The following is a 19593-nucleotide window of genomic DNA, read 5'->3' as shown; positions in this document are numbered from 1 at the left end:
GATCTGCCCTGAGATTCACAGGGTTGGTGTGACTGTGGATGGGAGTGAGGAGGGCTTTCTAGGTGAGGACAACAGCATGAGCAAAGTCTCAGGGGTAAGAGAGCAGACATGATGGGGCAATGTGATCACTGCCTCATTTTAAGGGAAGTTGAATCTGAGCCTAACAGGGTACAAGGTTGAATAAGTAGACTGGAGCCAAACTACGGAGGCTTGGGGCAGCAGAACGAGAGGGTCTATGCAGTAAATCAAATGTGTGTGGTCCCACTGGGGGAATGACTTGATATGCATACAGTTTTAGGTTAATCTGTACACGAATCAGGGCTGTACAGCAGTCACGTGGGCATCTTGTAACGATGGAGAGCCTGATAAATACACCCCTTAGAGTGGGGCCTGAGAGTCTGCATTTCTAAATAAGCAACCAGGTGATAGTGGTCATGTCAGTCTGCAGCTCCCACTGAGCAGCGTCAGTTTACATCATGCCTTAGAGAGGGAGGACGTCAGGACGGTCTTACGGCTTTGTCGTTAAAAACCATCAATGCTACTCAGTGGCAGGAGGAGGAAGGTCAAGGAGGGAATGTGAGGCATCTGTGGTACTAGAGCCAGCATGCCAGACCTCACCAAAACCATTTACCCTTCCCGGGCCTAGCTGTGTTGGTCACTGGTCGGGACTCATTGTCACCGTCCTGGAGAGACTTCCACCACGGGCCCCTTAAGGAGCAGCTGTGGGGCTACCCATTTTTCTCTTGGTTCCTCAGCCAACTTCTCCCAGTTTGCCTTCGAGTCCGTGGTGGCCATCGCCAACAGTCTGCACAACAGCAAGGACCTGAGCAAGGACCAGCACGGGAGGAACTGCCTGCTGGCTTCCTACGTGCACTACATCTTCCGCCTGCCGGAGCCACAAAGGGACATGCCCAAGTCAGGTAGAGTTGCCCTGAGTATGGGACTCTGGTGGGCAGGGCGTCGCCACCTCCATTCTACTGTAGTGGAATCCAAAATAAAACATGCTATGCTGGGTGCAGTGGCTCACATTTGCAATCCCAGCACTTGAGGAGGCTGAGAGAAGAGGATCACTTGGAGCCAGAAGTTGGAGACCAGCCCAGGGAACATAAAGAAACCCTGTCTCTACAAAAATAAAAATAAAAATTAGCAGAGTGTAGTGGCACATACCTGTAGTCCCAGCTACTTGGGAGGCTGAGGCAAGAGGATCGCTTGAACCTGGGAGGCAGAGGTTGCAGTGAACTGAGATTGTGCCACTGCCCTCTAGCCTTGGGGGGACTAAGTTAGACCATGAATGAAAAAAAAAATAGTAATTTCTCATGGACTCCCATAACCACTTTTGAAAACATGTCAACACTTAAGGATGAAAAACAGCTGTATACATCATAGACAGTAATCCTCACAAGGTTCAGAGACTCTGGGTTTTTGAATCTGAGGAAACCTCACTGCATGAATTGTGAAGTTGTGATTTAAATATTGATAAATTTAAAATATCCACATTTGTAGCTTCTCATGAGAAATCAGAAGCTCTAGCAACCCTGGGGTCAATCTCCCCATGGCAGTAATAGACTGGAGCCAGTAGTAGCCTCTGCCTTTGTACAAGGCATGTATCAGCTGTTTCCCATAATCCCTACCACTCCTTGGTGCCTCATGCCCCATCTACTTTTCTCCAAAAGATTGCCTCCCTGCCCCAATCAGCATTTACTAAAAAGACCCTAATTCCAAAGCCTAATCCAGTGGGTTTTTATGTACCCTAACACCCTTCAGTTCCTTTTTAAACTCCGTAAGTAATTCTGTTCTTCTGTCTGTTGATATGTCTATACCTGGTGGGGTGCAGGTGCTCCCACTGCCCTCCCTGACCCCCGCCATCACACATATGGACACATATCAGCTGCTGCCGTGAGTTCGAAGCTGCTGCAGGCCCGGGTGATGAGCAGCAGTAACCCAGACCTTGCGGAGACACAATTTGAAGCGGACGAAGTGAAGAACATCATGTCTTCAAAGGTAGGAAAAAATGTCAAACTCTGGAAGGGGACACACCCATTTTTATTTTTTTAACTAAAACTTGGAGAAATAACACAAAAACAATTGTTACTGCCGCCCACTGTGCTGTTCAGATGCTTTAATGCTCAGCTTTGGAGTGATTAACACTTTTTAGAACAGAGTAAGACCATTCTGACAGATGCATCAGCAAGACGAGCATTTGAGGATTTGCTCAGAAGTACTTAACTCGGGTAGCAAAGTTTTAGGGCATTAGGAATTTAGCCACATGGATTCAGTAAATACCATGAACTTGTTTTCTTTTTTTTTTTTTTTTTTTTTTGAGACAGAGTTTCTCTCTTTTTACTCAGGCTGGAGTGTAATGGCGTGATCTCCGCTTACCGCAACCTCCGCCTCCTGGGTTCAGGCAATTCTCCTGCCTCAGCCTCCTGAGCAGCTGGGATTACAGGCACGTGCCACTGTGCTCAGCTAATTTTTTGTATTTTTAGTAGAGACGGGGTTTCACCATGTTGATCAGGATGGTCTCGATCTCTTCAGCTTGTGATCCACCCGCCTCTGCCTCCCAAAGTGCTGGGATTACAGGCGTGAGCTACTGCGTCTGGCCGCTAAAAATTGAAAATCTACTGCTAGGTTCCAGATACTCCACTATATATTTTATTTACTTTTTATTATAGTATAATTTATATAAAGGACCCAAATCTTAAGTGTAAAATGCAGTTAATTTTTCCTGTGAATATGTTTGAGTAATCACCTGTAAGATCAAAAATGTAATTCACTATTCTCTCTCAGTTACAGGTATCCCTCAAGTAACCACTATCCTTTATCAACAGAAATTAACATTGCCTGTTATTGAATTTCATAGTCTTTTGCTGAATATTGTGATTGTGAGATCCTTCAGTGTGGTTGCATGTGTCAGTATTCATTTTTTTCAACTGTATATCATAGTCCTTTGTCTACTATAATTTCTCTAGTGTAAATTCACATTTGGGCTTCTTTCAGTTTGTGGCTATTGTGAAAATAGCTGCTGTGTACATGCCTGTTCATGGTTTTGGGTGGACATTAGGACTCATTTATTTGGGGATGTTAATACAGCCTATTTTTTATTTCAATATACTGTTCTTGAATAATTTAATAAATATGTGTACCTGGTCTTAACAAAATGTCTAAAGAATATACTCAGATCTAGGAAAAGAAGAGCAAACAATTCAAAGCAGGCAGATGGCAGGAAGTAACAAATGTGACAGCCAAAATAAAACAAAGAATAGAAAAACAATCGAGGAAATATGTAAGACCAAAAGCTTGTTATTTGAAAAGAGCAACAAAATTCACCAATCTTGAGCTGGACTGACCAAGAAAAAAGGAAGAAGACTCAATTACTAAAGTCATAATTGAAAGAGGGGATATCACAACAGACCTTACAGAAATAAGGATTATAAAGGAATACTATGAACAATTGAAAGCCATCAGTTTGATAACCTAGACTAAATGGATAAATTTCTTAAAAGATACAGAGTACCTAAATTGACTCCAAGAAGAAATAAAAAATCCAATAGACATACAACAAGTAAAGAGATTGAGTTAGCAATCAAACTTCCCACATATACCTACTATGTACCCACACAAATTAAAATTTTAGACTGGGTGCAATGGCTCACACATGTGATCTTAGCACTTTGGGAGGTGGAGGTGGGTGGATCACCTGAGGTCAGAAGTTTGAGGCCAACATGATAAAACCGTCTCTACTAAAAATACAAAAATTAGCTTGGTGTGGTGGCAGGTACCTGTAATCTCAGATACCGAGGAGTCTCAGGCAGGAGAATCATTTGAAACTGGAAGGCAGAGGTTGCAGTGAGTCGAGGTCATGCCAATGCACTTCAACCTGGGCAACAACAGTGAAACTCCATTGCAAAAATAAATGAATAAAATAAAAATTTAAATATATATATATGTATGTGTGTGTGTGTGTGTATGTATGTATAAAATAAAATTTTTAAAAACCAAAATAAAGTCCAAACCTGGGGAGCTTTACTAATGAATTCTACAAAATATTTTTTAAAGAAATAATTTTTATTTTTTATCAACTTCTGGTCTTCTATTTCAAGGCATAGACCACTATCTGATGAATATAGATGTAATACCCTAAACAAAAACTAGCAAACTGAATCCAACAACACTGTTTAGTATCTAGAACAGTGGTGGTAACTAGGATCTTTTGTGATGGGTCTACTCAAGTTGAATGACGGGCACAGCCTGATATGGGAGCTATGATTATGATGAGGCTAAGTAAAAAGAGTGCGAAATGTGACAAATGATATCTTCTTTGGACTTAAATTGGTTAAGGAAAGTCATTTGTACCATGAATTTGCCATTCCTGCTGTAGAAAAATATAGCTTTGTGAACTTCGTACCATACTCATTTTATCGTCTTTGTAATATTTCCACAAATTCCCAAGATGTCTAGGTAATGAATTTTTAATTCCCTGAAAAATGAGTTTTTACATGTTTCCATTGAGATGTCGTTCATTCATTAGAATAGGTCCAGTATTGCTTTTAGGGCTAGAAGAAATTTTGTTGAAACACAGTGGAATCTTAATTCTCTAACTTTAAATTATCTAAAATCAAAGTAATTGTCATATAAAAATAAACACAGAAAGTATGTGATATTTTTGATGGCTTTGAAATCTTTGATAACTTAATGCTTGATATCACATTCACTATATCTTTATATATAGCACAACATTGGGTGCCAAATATCTACACTCATCCTCAAATATATTTGCAGTTTTCAAAAAAAGCTGAAACTTTGTTATTATCCTTGGTGTTGTTTGTCTTGATGTAGTTGATAAATAAGCTTCTATTTAGAAGCATTGCTGCCACCAAGCAGGTTCAGTTGTACTGGGAAGCCTGCAATTGTGTTTTGAATCCCATAAGGAAAGCTGTCTCATAGACAAAGAAAGAACTTTCTGAAAGTTGGGACCCAGGATGAAAGAGAATTTTAAATGATCAGTGTCATCTAACCTGAGTTTTATTTTAGTATTTTATTTATTTATTTATTTATTGAGACAGGGTCTTGCTCTGTCACACAGGTTGGAGTGTGTGGCACAATCATAGCTCACTGCAGCCTTCAACTCTTGGGGTCAAGTGATCCTCCAACTTCATCCTCCTGTGTAATAACTGGGATTATAGGCACAAGCCACCTTACCCAGCTAACTTTTTTTGCATTTTTGTTGAGACAGGGTTTTGCTGTGTGCCCAGGCTGGTCTCAAACACCTGAGCTTAAGTGATCTTCCCTCCTCAGCCCCCCAGAAGTACTGAGATTATAGGCATGAGCCATCACGGTTAGCCAAGACTTGAGTTTTATTCAAAGCTACGAAGACTTTAGAGTTCAGCTTTATTATAGAACAGTCAGGTTTGCTTTAGATTTTGATATGTTCTTTGGCATTTCCATTTGTGGCCATATTAATGAGTATGCTCAAGTGATATTAAAAAATAAATTGGCCCATGGAAGTAAGTCAGCCTCCTCTGAATACATTAAGGATGATTATTTAAAAGCCTTTAGGACATTTGTCAGGGCCCCTTGAGACAGCCATATTTTTTCATGGACCCATAAAGAAAGAAGAATTAAAAAGCTTACCCAGAATTCAAAATCTCAGAAATGCTGACTGCAGAAGTCCCATTATTTATTTATTTAGAGGCAGGGTCTCGCTCTGTCACCATGGCTGGAATGCAATGGCATAATCTCAGCCCACTGAAATCTCTGCCAACTGGTTCAAGTGATTCTTCTTCCTCGGCTTCCTGAGTAGCTGGAATTACAGGTTTACACCACCACACCCAGCTAATTTTTGTATTTTTAGTAGAGACGGGGTTTTGCCGTGTTGGCCAGGCTGGTCTCAAACTCCTGACCTCAAGTGATCCACCCTCCTTGGCCTCCCAAAGTGCTTTCTTTAAATAAAGTCCCAAGAAGAGACTCTTGGCACAAAAGGATATACCGTATCCTCAGACCCAACTTTCTAAGACTCTTCCAGCTTGTAGCACAAAGGGAGCCTGACAGATGTATGTGAGAGCAATGTCCATTTAAACAACAATATGAATCTTGTGCAAAGTGCAGTTCCCATTTCATCGAGAGAAGGGGAAGTGATTAAGACAGGGGTAAAGGAAACATTGACGAGGTATTTGTGTCTGGTCATGCTGCCTTCAGTTACCTACTGTACTGCTAAGTGCTTCTTATTCATTTCATCTTTTTTTTTTTTTCACTGATGTAGAACTTTGCAAGAGTAAAGATGCAAGTAACCATGTTGCTGGCATTTTTGGTGGGCAGAGCACCAGACTTTAATGAAGAGCACCTGAGAAGATCCTTGAGGACAATTTTGGCTTATTTGGAAGAGGACACGGCCATGCAGATGACTCGTTTTCCCATCGAGGTACACCGAAGCACATACATGTCTCATGCATGAGTTTGGTATCTGCCAACTATTACATATGTATGTATGTACATATAGATGCGATTTATATAGAAACATACTCACATAACATTTGCAAGCATTTATTGTCCAATATGCATGTGCTGTCACTGCTCTGAGAGGTTAAAAAGAAATACGTCCACTACTGTCCCCAAACTCAAGATGCTAACAGTCTATTTGGAGGGCTCAGTCTCAAAACAATTAGGAGTCAGTACAAGACAAGTGATACATAAGTGTCAACTGTGTGGTAAGGAACTAAATGCTATGTAAGGTTAGAGGAAGAGAGGACATGATTAATAAACAATCTGGTGGCCAGGAACACCTGTAGGGACGGATAAGATTAAAAGGCTGACATAGGGTTCAGCTAGGCAGGGGGCAAGTGAGGGGGAAATTATAAGTAGCTGAGAGAATGAATTATTTGTGTCTGAAGGGTTGGTAAAGGGACCAGCTTGTCTGGTAAGGGGTAAGGAAGGGCCAAGTTCAAGAGAGCTTCTAAACAAGGTTGTCCTAAGGAAATGTGTCCTAAGGGCAATAATCTCCTCCATGTCCATTACAATGACCATGGAACTCTAGCCTGTCCCGTTTATCTTTTAACTCCAGCTCCCAGCCTGCTCTATAGTAGGGTCTTAATTAAGTGAGAATGAATGAATGGATGTTTTCTTTTTTTCCCTTAGTCTGAGAACCCTATTTATAAAGTCTCTCTTGCTCTCTCAAGCAATGTTGCATCCTCATTCTTGGAACGTTTTTCCTCTCCTCTACCTCAGATCCTTCCTCTCTCATTTAATCTTGACCATACTCCTTTAATTTCATCATTTATGAAGAGATATTCACCAAGACCAATCAAAATATGGACAGTTTAATAATTGTCTTCAGTGCCTTCACCCAATGAAATGACGCTAGTGGTAGGAATTTTAGGAGCTCTGGCAAGCTGGCAGAGGGGAGGGGGGATAAGGCAACATACTGTAGCTGAGTCACCTGTCACAGGCTACAGGTCAAGACATAGTCTCTCATTCTTTCTGTACTGCAGGCTCCCCTATCCCTCCACTGTTGGCTTTTGTAATTAAGAACAAATGATTACAAGAGGTTCTTAAATCTTTGAAGCCCTGGGAAGATCTAAGAGGCTTCTGAGACATGGAACCCAAGCTGAGGTCCTAAGCTGCTTCCTACTTGGTATAAAAAGCCCTGATATTCCAGAGTAGAGTTTAGAACTTTTCAGTTTACAAATTACTGAAACTGGTTGAAACTAATTTAAACAAAAACATTGGAGAAAGACATAGTATGAGGATTCAGGCAGATTTATGGATTTCCAGGGCGAACACACATCCAGACCTTAGAAGCACCTGGGCTGGGGAAGATGAAAACTACAGAGTCAGGTCTAGGTGACTCTGCCACCCCTAGTCTCTGCTCCCCTCTGATCCAAGCCTTCCCATGGCTTCCCCTTGCATTTTCAGTGTAATCCTAACTCTTCACCTGGGACTACAAAGCCGAGATTATTTCAAGGCTTACTCTTTTTGCAGGTGGAAGAATTTCTCTGTAATCTGAATAGCATCTTATATGACACGGTGAAGATGAGGGAATTTCGGAAAGATCCTGAGATGCTCATAGATCTCATGTACAGGTAAGCTTTCCTGACACCCTTTGAAGGGGTTGAAGATTTGTCACTGTGGAGTTCTTACTGATGTAATGATCACAGGTAACATGGATATAGTGGTTTGTGTGACATTTGAATACTATATAGAAATTAAACATTCAGAGTGGGTTAATTCATATGTAAATTTTCAGAAGGATTCCCTAATTTAAAGTGACACATTATTTAATAACACTATCTTCTACTTACCACGGAATCAGAGAAAAGAATAATCAAATGTTATAGGAATTATTTTCTGTATGGTTTTCTTCCAATTATATTCAGACATACACATATAGTTTTACTTTAGAAATTATTATTTATACTGTAGTTTAAAACTTGGTCTTCCAGTCCTTGTTCGGGAGAAATTACTTACAGAGGCAAAATTGTTCTGATGCACCATCATACAAAGGGCAGTACTTTTGTCTTCTGTTTTATTTTGAGAGAAATGAAAGAAAAGGCAGAAAATTGCTTGAGAGCCATTAAAATAGACATCGTGTTATCAGGTATTTTTTCCCCCGTAAGGCTTTTACTAAGTACTATTTCTTGGATGTCAGCACACCTTAAACATGGAATGAAAATCAAGGGACTAATAACCCTAATCCTATCCCTTTTTCTAGAATCCCAGGAGTTTAGGCAAGTGTGTCATTTAATGGGTCTAAACTCTGTTCTCAGTTATTATTCTTCCAGGGCCTGACATTTATGGGCACATTCTTATAATTTTACTAATTTAAACAAAATAAGGTATATGGGAAACCACTGTCAAGGTCAAAATTTTGAAGCTGCATTAATTTAACCTAGGAAGAACGAAGCTTATAAAGTGTCTATCATGAGAATCCACCTGGGACCTATACAACAGATCAAATACCCAACAAATTGCCACTTTGGAGCCCCACAGAATTCTGAATCCCAACCAGCAAGCATGAATAATCCTTTTAAATGGAAACTTAGGTATCAGAACAAGTCCTTTGTGAAATTTGTAAGCAAGGCCTCTGGTTTCCGACTGAAACAGAGATTTATGGGGAAGGGGGTGGGTAAAGTGAAATCAAGAACTACTGGGAAATTTCCATGTGAAAGAAGGACAAATGGTTTTTGTTGGCAGAATAAAACTAGCCACCCCTAGCCATGGTTAGGAAGGTGGCTGGCTAGCCCCTGGGGGAGTTGGACAATATTCTCAACTAGTTTATCAGGGACCCTTTTGATCCAATTATAGCTACTGGGAAGACACAGTAATACCATATTATCAGAAGACCTACTTTCAAATTCTGGGTGAATTTCTAATTCACTGTGTGACTTTGTACAAGTCACTTAAGCTCTCTGATTATTGGTTCAACATCTTTACTATGGGGAGAGTAATGCCTATCCCAATTACCTCAAGAAATTAGTACAAAGATCAAGGGAGATGATAGGTATACAAATTCTTTCTACATTATAAGATTTTATATAAATGGAAGGGTTAAATACACTCCCGTATTATTAAATACCCGACATAGCTCTCAGGATCCTATATGACTCTGAGTTCTCAATTTCTAAAAATGGTCCCATTTTTGCTTTGTTCCCTATGGAGTCTTTTTTTTTTTTTAAAGGAGGGGTGTAAGCAAAAGTTAAATGGGAGAAAACATGGAATCACATACCACTCTTGCTGCTAGGCAAGAATTTTAAACTGAGTTTAGTTCATCATCATGGACTTGATGTCCATATCACCTCAAGGAGACAAGTAGAGTGGGAGGCATCCAAAAGGTAGGTGATTCTTCTCCCCTCTAGTGAAGATTACAAGGTCTATTTGCAAAAAGTACTACCAGCAAATAATTGGAAAATTAAATGTATAAAACATTTACAATAGCATCAAAACAAAGAAAATACCCCCACAAAATTAACAAAAATTGTATAAGATCTCTACATTAAAAGTAATGAAATACATGTAAGAGAAATCAATGAAAACATAAATAGAGAGATATATCACATTCATGTATTAGTAGACTCAATATTATTAAAATACAATTCTCCCCAATGGCTCTATAGATTCATCATAATCCCAATCAAAATCCCAATAGGCTCTGGTAGAAACTGAGATGTTGGTTCTAAAATTAAATAGAATGCAGAGGACCTAGAATATATAATTTTCCTTTAGTTTGACAAAGAAGAAAAACATGCTGGAAAATGTTTTCAGTGTAATATTTACATAAGAATCAACAGATAGATCAGTGATACAGACAGAGAATCCTGTAATAAATCCACATATATATAATCCGACCTCAAAACCCATGCTTTTTCCCCTCACTTATACATACATCCTTTCAAATTAATAAGTTTTATTGCTAAACATTTATGTCATATTTAATATGTACGAGGCACCATGTTAAATATTCTACATGAAACACCTCATTTGGACTTTATAACAATCCATATGAAGATACTATTATTATTATCCACACTTTACAGGTTAGAAAACTGAGGCACAGAGATGAAATAAGTCTCCTAAATTCCCATGGCTAGTAAGTGGCAGAAAGAGGAATTATGCTCAGGCCACCTGATTCTTTAGCTTCTACCCAGTACACTATACCATGTTTTCATGCTTTCAGCACATTCCCAGATAGAGCAGGGGAGAATGAGTCCCAGCAACCAACAAAGGAAACATTGATGTCACAAGTGTACCATAAAGTTTTTCACAGTGACATCCTTGCTTACCTGTCCAGGGTTGTGCTGGTTGGCATACTTCTCCCAAATCCATGGATCCCCATCTGACGGAAATACAGAATGCAAGACAGGTTGGCAGCAATAATGGCCAGGGAGTCAGAAGGGCTCACAAAGAAGCCATTTTGGCCTAGGATCATACAACGGTCCTGTAGGAAGGAGTGTGTGAGAATGATCAGACAGAAGCATCTGCTGCTAGCAGCCCATTCCCATAATCATCAGAATCCACTTTACTGCCATCTTAAATTTAACAACCTAACAACTTGAATGAGGCCAAAGAGAGCATGGGAAACATTCTTCTAAATCCCTGAGTATCAAGGGCCCAGAATCTTGACACATCAGGAATATGTTTCACCTGTTGAAATGTAGATGACTACCTCAAACTTGAGAAGCCCGCAAATACTTAATTCTTTCTTTCTCCTAAATGTAATAAAGAACAATGGTTCTTGCAGAAATAGCTAATTTCTTAACATGGTGCTTTCCACAACACCAGCCATAAATAAAAATTTATTGAATAATATATATTTTTAAATAAACAACCTTTTTATGCCATAAAGTAAATCTGGAACTAAAAAAAGTAATCACTATTTAATTGCAATACTTAGCCATTAAACAGAAGAGCAGATGCAAAGCCAGTTAGGGCACCCATGTCCCATACATGTTAGCTCCAGATGTGTTCATTCTCTGCTTTCTAGTGTATGGCTCATTATATGGTCGAAATGTCAGCAGAAAGAGAGCTTTCCCACTTACCCCGTCAGCATCAAATGCAGCTCCAAATCCATATTCTCCTTCTTTCATGGCTTCCGGAAGAGTCGTTGAATATGTCAGGTTTGGGTCAGGATGCTGCCCTCCAAAGTCTTCCAGAGGAACACAGTTTATTGCAGAATTGGCTGGGGCCCCCAGCTCATCACACAGAACTTTTCTCACATAAGGTCCCATAACTAAAACTAGATACACAGCAATATGAAATATTTGCAGAACCTTCTCTTCAGAGTATTTTGTTTTGAATAGTACAGGAAACACCATTTAAAAACCCAGAAGCAAAAGATACATTTACAGGCTTTTTGAAGACACAATATAGAACCATATTTGCTTTAATTATTTATTGAGCACCTACTATGTGCCAGTTATTGTGTTAGGAATACTCAAGATGTATTCAATCATCTCGTTACAGAAATTTTTTCTCCTAAAACTTCTCTAAAATGTTGCCAGAAAGAAATCAGCTACATAATAATGATTCATTGTTGCTTTTCATGTTTGAAAAGCTTTAGCTGAATATACTCAAAATCATCAAAGGGCTCTAGCAATGTGCTTTGTCTCTGCAATCATCTGGACTCTGCCAAGTTATAATTAAACACTATAAGCCACTGAAGCATATAAAAACAAGCACATTTTACCAAAATAAATGCCAAGGAATAGTATTTTTCAGTTCAATGAACATTATGAAGTGCCTAACATGGAACTGCTCTGCTAGGAAATGAAGGGATCATATTGAAGAGATGCAAAGCATATAGTTTCTACATTCCTGAACTTGTAATCTAGTAGTGGGATGAATCAAAGCTGCAGATCAATGACTGCCGTGGTAAGACCAAACAATGCACGTTGATAAAATAATCATATCCAATGGCTTAAGAGAAGCAATAACCACACATAAGACTTCAAGGAAGAAGCAGCATTTCTGGCAGAACTTGAAGGAATAATATAAAATTGACAAGCATTTGGGTTTGAAGTCGGAAGGCCATCTAAACAGAAGGCACATTATGAGCAAGGGAACAGAGCCTAAGGTACAGCACAAGGCACATTTGGGGAACAGCACATAATCCTCCTAGCTGAAATGTCTGAGAGATGCTTTCCACTCATTTTCCACCAATACAACACACAGTCATCTAATAGTGAACATCTATTGATTGTGCCTGCCCAGCACACATTTCCCCTTCCTCTGGATACAGCATTTGGGATTTCTGTTGGAGAAATACTATCTTCCCTACCTCAGTTCATGGGGTTGGGTATGGCTAAATCCCACTTCTCCAAGGCTAAGGAGGTGACCTAGGTCTGCCCAATCAGTGTCCTCCATCTCCTAGATAGAGTAATTGATCCAAAGGTGGATATACAATTTAAGCTAGGCAATGAGGCTGAAGCCCAGAAACATTGCTCATACTATTTGGAAAAAGAAGCAAAACTGTCTTTCCTGTAGGCCAGATAATGCTAAGGCAAGAACCTGAAAGTTTTTTTCCTGAGGAATTTGATCAGCCCAATAAGAAAGAACAGAACAGCCTAGCCAGAAGCCTTTGGAGTAAAGCCCATGGAGGAGAAGACCCCAGCAGGCTCAGAGCCCCCAGCAGGTTTTTAGTGCCTCATTCTTAAATATGCCAGAAAGCCAAGAATCATCAAAATTTTGAGGAATGTATTTAAGATGAGGTAAACATAAACAAAAAGAGAAATCTGGAAGAAACAGAAATTATATAGGGAGAAGAAAACTTTTAAAAATATATTAGTAATATCCTAATAGAGATTAACAAGATAGAGTAGAATGGCTAAAATGGAAAAGACTGACAGTACCAAGTACTAGTGCAGATACAGATAAACTGGAGCCCTCATACACTGCCAGTGGTGCAAATGGTACAGGTATTTTGGAAAATGGTTTGGCCATTTCTTCTAAAGGTAAATATACATGTATCATATGACTCAGCAATCCCATTCCTAGATGTTTACCCAAGACAAATGGAAACATACAGACTTGTTCATCAATGTTCACAGTATCTTTCTTTGTAATAGCCAACAACTAGAAGAAAAAGAAACCTAATTTTCATCAACCAGTGCGTGGATAAACAAATTGTGGTGTATCAACAACATAATGAAATCATACTCAGCAGTAACAAGCAAAAACTACTGATACATGCAACACCAAGAATGTATCTCAGAATCCTTATGCTGAGTGAGAGAAGCTTGAAACAAAAAGGCAACGTGTTGTATGCTTCCATTTATATAACTTTCTGGAAAATGAAAAACTATGGGGGCAGAAAGCAGATGAGTGGTTGCCAGGGGCTGAGGATAAGGGGAGAGATTTGACTACAAAGGGCTGCAAAAAACTATCTGGGGTGATGGGAATATTCTATCTTGATTGTGATAGTGGTTACATGACTGTACATGTAACCACTGCATATGTATATGTATACAGTTTGATAAGGTTTGATCAACCAGGAGTGAGTTCTACTGTATATAAATTATACCTCAGTATACCTAAGTTTAAAAAGATACAGTATCCATGAAACATAACTAGGATGCTATTTTTAAAAGAGAATCTTTGGAACATACAAACAAAAGTTTTGGAAAATTAAAAATAATGGTAGAACTGAAAATCCGAATGGAAGGAATGAAAGATTAAGTCAAGGAAATTTCCCAAAGAATAGAACAAAATAAAGAGATGAAAAATTGGGAAGGAGAAGGGGAAATAGAATAATTAAAGGATCAGTTCAGCAGGAACAATAACCAGAATGGTTGCTAAATAGTAATTCAAAAGCTTTTCCAGAATTAAAGGGCACAAGTGTTCAGACTGCAAGGGTCTGTCAGGTGTTCAACATAATAGAGATAGAGTCCCACACTGAGATCCATTATTGTAAAACAGAGGAACACTGAAGGCACGTCAAAGGTCCTAAAAGCGTCTAGAGAAGAAAACAGAAACACAATGGATTAAAAATCAGAACAGCATTGGATTTCTCAAGTTCAATATAATATCTATAACACAGTGGAGCAATGTCCTCAAACTTCTGAAGGAAAATCATATCCAACTTAGATTTCCATATCAGACAAATATTAATCAAGGGTGAGTACAGAATAAAAGACCTTTTCAGATACACAATGACTCAAAATATTTACCTACTATGAGCTCTCTCTCACTGAGTTCTTGGAGAATGTGTTTCTCCAAATTGTAAGAATAAATCAAGGTGGCAGACAAACCAGTAAATAGGACATTTAACATAAGACATGTGTAAAAACAATTGCTACCATGATGATAAAGGGAGATTCCATGATGACAGCATGCTCAGAGAGCAACCAGTGTAGAGTGGGGCAGACCAAAGCCTCCAGGAAAATGAAGTGAAGGAAGATTTAGACACTGGGGGAGAGCTTGAGGATTAAGAGTGGTAAATACACTTGATTAAAACCAAGCAATGAGAAAACAAGGCAATTGCTATTTCCAAGGAAATAAAAAAGTTGTACTGTAAAGGAAATATAATTCTAGCATATTGCATGGCTCAGCAGTGTTTTGGTAATGTAAACACTAGATACTGATCTTGCCAAGCTGATGATCTAATTAAGGAAGCATGCTTGGATTTGGTGGGTGGAGAGGGTGAAAAAGAGCTTCAGCTCCAGTTTTAAAGTATGAATTCAGTAATGCTCAAAACTGAAAAATCAACAAGGGTCTGTATATTTATAATATTTAATGATAGGGAGATAAATGCAAAAAAGAAAGGGCTGAAAAAAAATGAAAAAGTTTAACTCTGGAAGGTAAGAAATTGGGGATAGACAGGAGTTGGGTAAGATTCTTTTCGTGAAAAATCTTGACTCTTTACGTGACTGTTTATGCCATGCATACGATCAAATAAATAACGCTTTTACTGTACTCCACACTCATACATGCATAGCCTCAAACTCATTTGTTCAACGTTTGTTTTCATTTATATCAAAAGACAGAAATGATCCCTGAAGTTTTCCAGAGCATTCCAAATATCTGAACACACACATGTTGTATGAATATCTATGAATCCAACTTTCCTCTTAACCTCCAAAACCCAACATGTGTAGAGGTTGCCTCCTGATTTGGAGAATACCATGAACTTACCTCCATGCATCACATCAACTCGAATCTTCAATTGGCTGGGCCCAGTCAGCAAGCTCTTGATGGCATGAAAGTCAAAGACAGTCAGAAGGAGGTTGAGATAGATATCCACTGGGTCCACCATCTCTACTAAAGATAGAAAAACAAAGGAAAATGTCATCGACTGTACCCATGAAAGATACTTGGAAGCATAAAAAGAATCACTACCTTAGCAGTATGAAATTTTGATCATAAGCTTATCATATCCCCACACATGATGTGGGGAGTAAAGTGCCTATTTGTTGACAAAAATCACAGATCAAGGCACAATCAAGATACTACAAACTTTTCAGGTGCTCAATGAGTGTAAATTATATACCAAGCTATAAATTCTTTGCAAGGAAAAAACCACAAGAATATATTAAGATAAAAATGTACCCTGTTACTCCTGCCCTCACTTCCCCTCCCCCCAAAAATGCACATAGCACGCATCTCAATACTTAGAGGCATTTTGGCATATCTAGTTGCCTTTCCTGTGGGGGTTGGCCAAAGACTGACTGACTCAGTATGAAGCAAATCAGCAAATGACCTCAGTAGTGACCCCTATTTTCGAAATGCCATTGTTCCTACGAGATTCAAGTGCAGAATTGGTGATGAGTATATTCCTGAGTTTGCATGAAATGTCTTTCATGCCCAAACTGGCACCCAATTTACAAGTGAATGGCAAATATCTAGAAATTCTCATTAAACAGGAATTCAAAAAGTTTTATTCATTTCTTTGACATACCAAAAAGCTCAGAATACATTACATTTTTCATACTTGTCAATCAGTATATAATTAATGCTCAGAAAGTACTTTCCCAAGAAGTAGTAAATATTCAATTCTTTAGGTGCTAAAATTTGTCCGGGAGCCCTGCTTTTTAAATTCATAGCTAAATTTTGAAACTTATGTATATTGCTTTCAAATTTTTCAAATACATACTACTTTGGAACCCTGAAATACTTTCAAACTTGCACTGAAGATATTACCAAAGATGGTACACTTTCAGTAATTTTTAGTAAATCCAGGTGTGGTAGTTAATGGATGACACCTTAATATGCCATATAATATTATCCCTTCATCTGGTCAAATACATATCTAAAAATATTTTTTCTTGCACTTAAGTCAATGTAATCTATGTGTCCATTCAAATATAATTATATTTGTAACATGAATACTTTTTAATTATCTTTTCACATGAGCATAATAATCTATAATTAAAGTGTACACCTAACAATGGTTAAAACAGTAAATTTTGTTATGTATATTTTGCCACCATAAAAAATTAATCTGTAGGCTAAAAGGTATGCCCTGAGTACTCAGGAAGTTTTACTCACTCTACATTATAGGATAATATTTTCTGACAATTCCTGGTTCTTCAGTTCTTGAACCAATTGCCTAAATACATTTGGTATTTACAGTAGATAACATACAGTACCAAACAAACATGAAAAAGGAGGGAGCAAGAAAAATTCACATCAAGTAGTTCTTGCACGTGACACTTTAAAGTGAAATGTAAAGGACTTGTTTTCAATTAACGCAAGCTTTACTTAACACTTGAACCAGTGAGACTATAGCACATAAATTATCCCAAACGATTATCTACATATTCTTGGAAGCCAGGGAATCCCTCCACCCATGTCCTGGAATCGCTAAAATTTTAGAAACCTCATGCAAATAGCAATGTGGCTGCCACAATGAGTCTGAATGAGAGCTCATGAAGATTCAAGTCCCTTGGACAACTATAAAAATTGTGAAGATAGCAAAAATAAGCCCAGTCCTTCTAAGCATATGTAATCAGCATATTGAAATAATTTTGCTTAATATAATGTATCCCTTGCCTTCAATTGTCCAGCCATCCCATGTGTGTGCATGTATTCTCCCAGCTAGATTAACAAAAGCAGGCACTGTTGCTTCCAGTGAGCATCATGGCTCTCTATAAATTTCTGCTCACTACCTAAGCAACTGACTCAAAACTTCTCAAGAAAGATTTGGTAACATTGAGCCAATAGTGTGACCCCCACACAATCCATTTTAAGCTTTTCTCTGTCTCCGAAATACCACATGGATATGAACCAGATATTTCATCTTTTTGACTAAGTCAAATACTTCTAAAATGAGGATACTATCTTAACACAAACTGTATTCAAGCTTATAGGAACACTAAAAAAGAGAATATGTTAGATCTATTGCTATTAGATGCCTTCTAGGAAAGAGCAACAGGATAAAACGAGAGGAAAAATGATGTGCACATACATGGTATTAATATTGTCATTATATGGTTTAAAATTAACCTACAAAATGAAAAGCTATTTTCTGAGTACTGTAGAAGTTGTATTTGCTTTACAATATAAGATAATAGTTTTGACAATATCATTTGGTTCTTTAATTTTTGTATCACTTGCCTAAATATATTGGGTAGTTACTGACTTCCTTTGCAAAATCTCCTAACACAGTTCTTGGTATAGGGCAGCTGATCAATAATTATGCATTCAATAAGCTGATACATGACCCCATTGACTTGTTATTTTTCTTCATAACTAGCTAAGGCATTCCAGCGTCTTCACCTTAACTGCTTAGACAAGTTTTGGCAATTTACAGCCTATTCTTGGAATGCTATAATATATAATATATAATAATATAAACCATAAAACTTTTCCTATGTTGAAAATGATATTAAGTTGGTAAGTGGTTTTTGAAAGTTTCCAGTTCTGAATATCCTGGCTGCTCTCATGTCTTCTCTCTACGCCATGTTCAATTTACACATATTTATCAAGAGCCACCGCTGAGATTGACAATGCAATAATTTTTATGAGTGTACTTTCCTACAGAAACCAGTCAGCCCCATCCACGTGGTTATTCTGACTTGTTGAAATAAAATCTGTTACCTCTGAATGCTTTGAATTTATTCTCTAGGTCAAATTCTTGTCTTCCTAGTCGAGATAGGTCAATTTAGAGATCAGGACATATAGCATATTTCTCAGTTATTTTGCTGATCTGGTAGATTTTGTCTGAGACAACATCTGGTGCAGCACCTAAAATTTGAACACCAAATATACGTTTTTAAAAGTCTCATGAATTGCAAACAGAGAAATGTTACCATCCTCCTCCACCAGGCAGAGCAAGATTCATTTGTTCTCTTAACGACGATCAATGGTTCACAGTTCAATTAGCCTTGATATTTTTTACACTGTACTCATCCGCTATGGGGGAAATTTGGTTAGCTCACCTGTCCTGTGTAGACCAACAACTCACATGTTTGTTTGTTTGCTTTAATCCACTTCTAAGCAATGACACATCTTTCCTAAAAATAGCTTCACACCTGCCAGGGAGACCCGGTTACATAATCAGCTTTATTCAGGCCATGAGACACAAACAGGATATGCATTTGACAGAAGTGAGGGATTCCAGATTTATACTGCAGTTTCATTTCCCCAGTGCACCTAGAGGAAACCACTTTCTATTCCTAGCTCTACTGCCTAATTGATTTCTGAGCTTAGCAGGGCAAGTTAATTATTTTCTCAACTCAAAATCTCTAGCCACTTCCCAGTTTCTAAAATGAAGCTCAACTAAAAATACATGATGCATTTCCTCAGAAGGTCAAATTGACACGTAGTATTAGACTTTAAATAAATTAAACATGAAATCAACACTTGTTCACCTTTTGGGGTTTTGCTCTTTTTTACTTTGTATAACTTAATGCAAGCCATTTTAGGTTTTTTGTTTGTGTTTTGAGGTTGTTTGGGACACAAGTAAGTAGATTGAAAGATCTAAGGTATAAATGACAGACAGCTTTCTGTATGAATCTTACTTGTCAACTATACTGTAACTTTCTACTAAACAAAGATTAAATAATCTTAATCCATAGAACTGCACTGTCCAATACAATAGTTACTAGCCATATTTTGTTGAGCACTTTAAATGTGGCTAGTCAAGTTGAGGTGTGCTGCAATTGTAAA

At 38.2% G+C, this 19593-nt stretch overlaps 2 protein-coding genes across 10 annotated transcripts in view; one reads left to right on the top strand and one right to left on the bottom strand.

Annotated features, from left to right (window-relative positions):
* Positions 1-19593, top strand: part of LOC128932067 (dedicator of cytokinesis protein 9-like) — a 60880-nt gene that overhangs the window by 18687 nt on the left and 22600 nt on the right. For 6 of the 8 annotated variants that reach the window (XR_013533440.1, XR_013533441.1, XM_078367939.1 and 3 more), the window contains exons 3-6: positions 756-920; positions 1835-2001; positions 6260-6418; positions 7975-8075. Coding sequence is in view for 5 of the 8 variants with exons in the window: in XM_078367939.1 (XP_078224065.1) it covers positions 756-920; positions 1835-2001; positions 6260-6418; positions 7975-8075 (592 nt within the window). In the remaining 3 variants the exon portion in view is untranslated. Of the gene's footprint in view, positions 1-755; positions 921-1834; positions 2002-6259; positions 6419-7974; positions 8076-13553; positions 13726-19593 lie in introns of those variants that run through there. The other 2 variants (XM_078367947.1, XM_054255531.2) reach the window with 2 other exon arrangements.
* LOC144581950 (phosphoglucomutase-like protein 5) lies at positions 8330-18662 on the bottom strand. Of its 2 annotated transcripts, XM_078367955.1 has the most exons (5): positions 18523-18662; positions 15619-15744; positions 11529-11725; positions 10773-10927; positions 8331-8513 (listed from the first exon to the last, which is right to left on the bottom strand). In XM_078367955.1, the coding sequence occupies exons 2-5, from the start codon at positions 15737-15739 to the stop codon at positions 8453-8455; spliced, it is 534 nt and encodes a 177-aa protein (XP_078224081.1). In that variant the 5' UTR covers positions 15740-15744; positions 18523-18662; the 3' UTR covers positions 8331-8452. The 2 variants fall into 2 exon arrangements, with proteins under 2 accessions (XP_078224075.1, XP_078224081.1); XM_078367949.1 differs by lacking the exon at positions 18523-18662 and having other exon boundaries at positions 8330-8513; positions 15619-15847.

This window comes from Callithrix jacchus, chromosome 1, assembly GCF_049354715.1.
Source record: "Callithrix jacchus isolate 240 chromosome 1, calJac240_pri, whole genome shotgun sequence".
In the NCBI taxonomy this organism is placed as follows: domain Eukaryota; kingdom Metazoa; phylum Chordata; class Mammalia; order Primates; family Cebidae; genus Callithrix; species Callithrix jacchus.
This window is presented reverse-complemented; position numbering and strand designations above follow the sequence as displayed.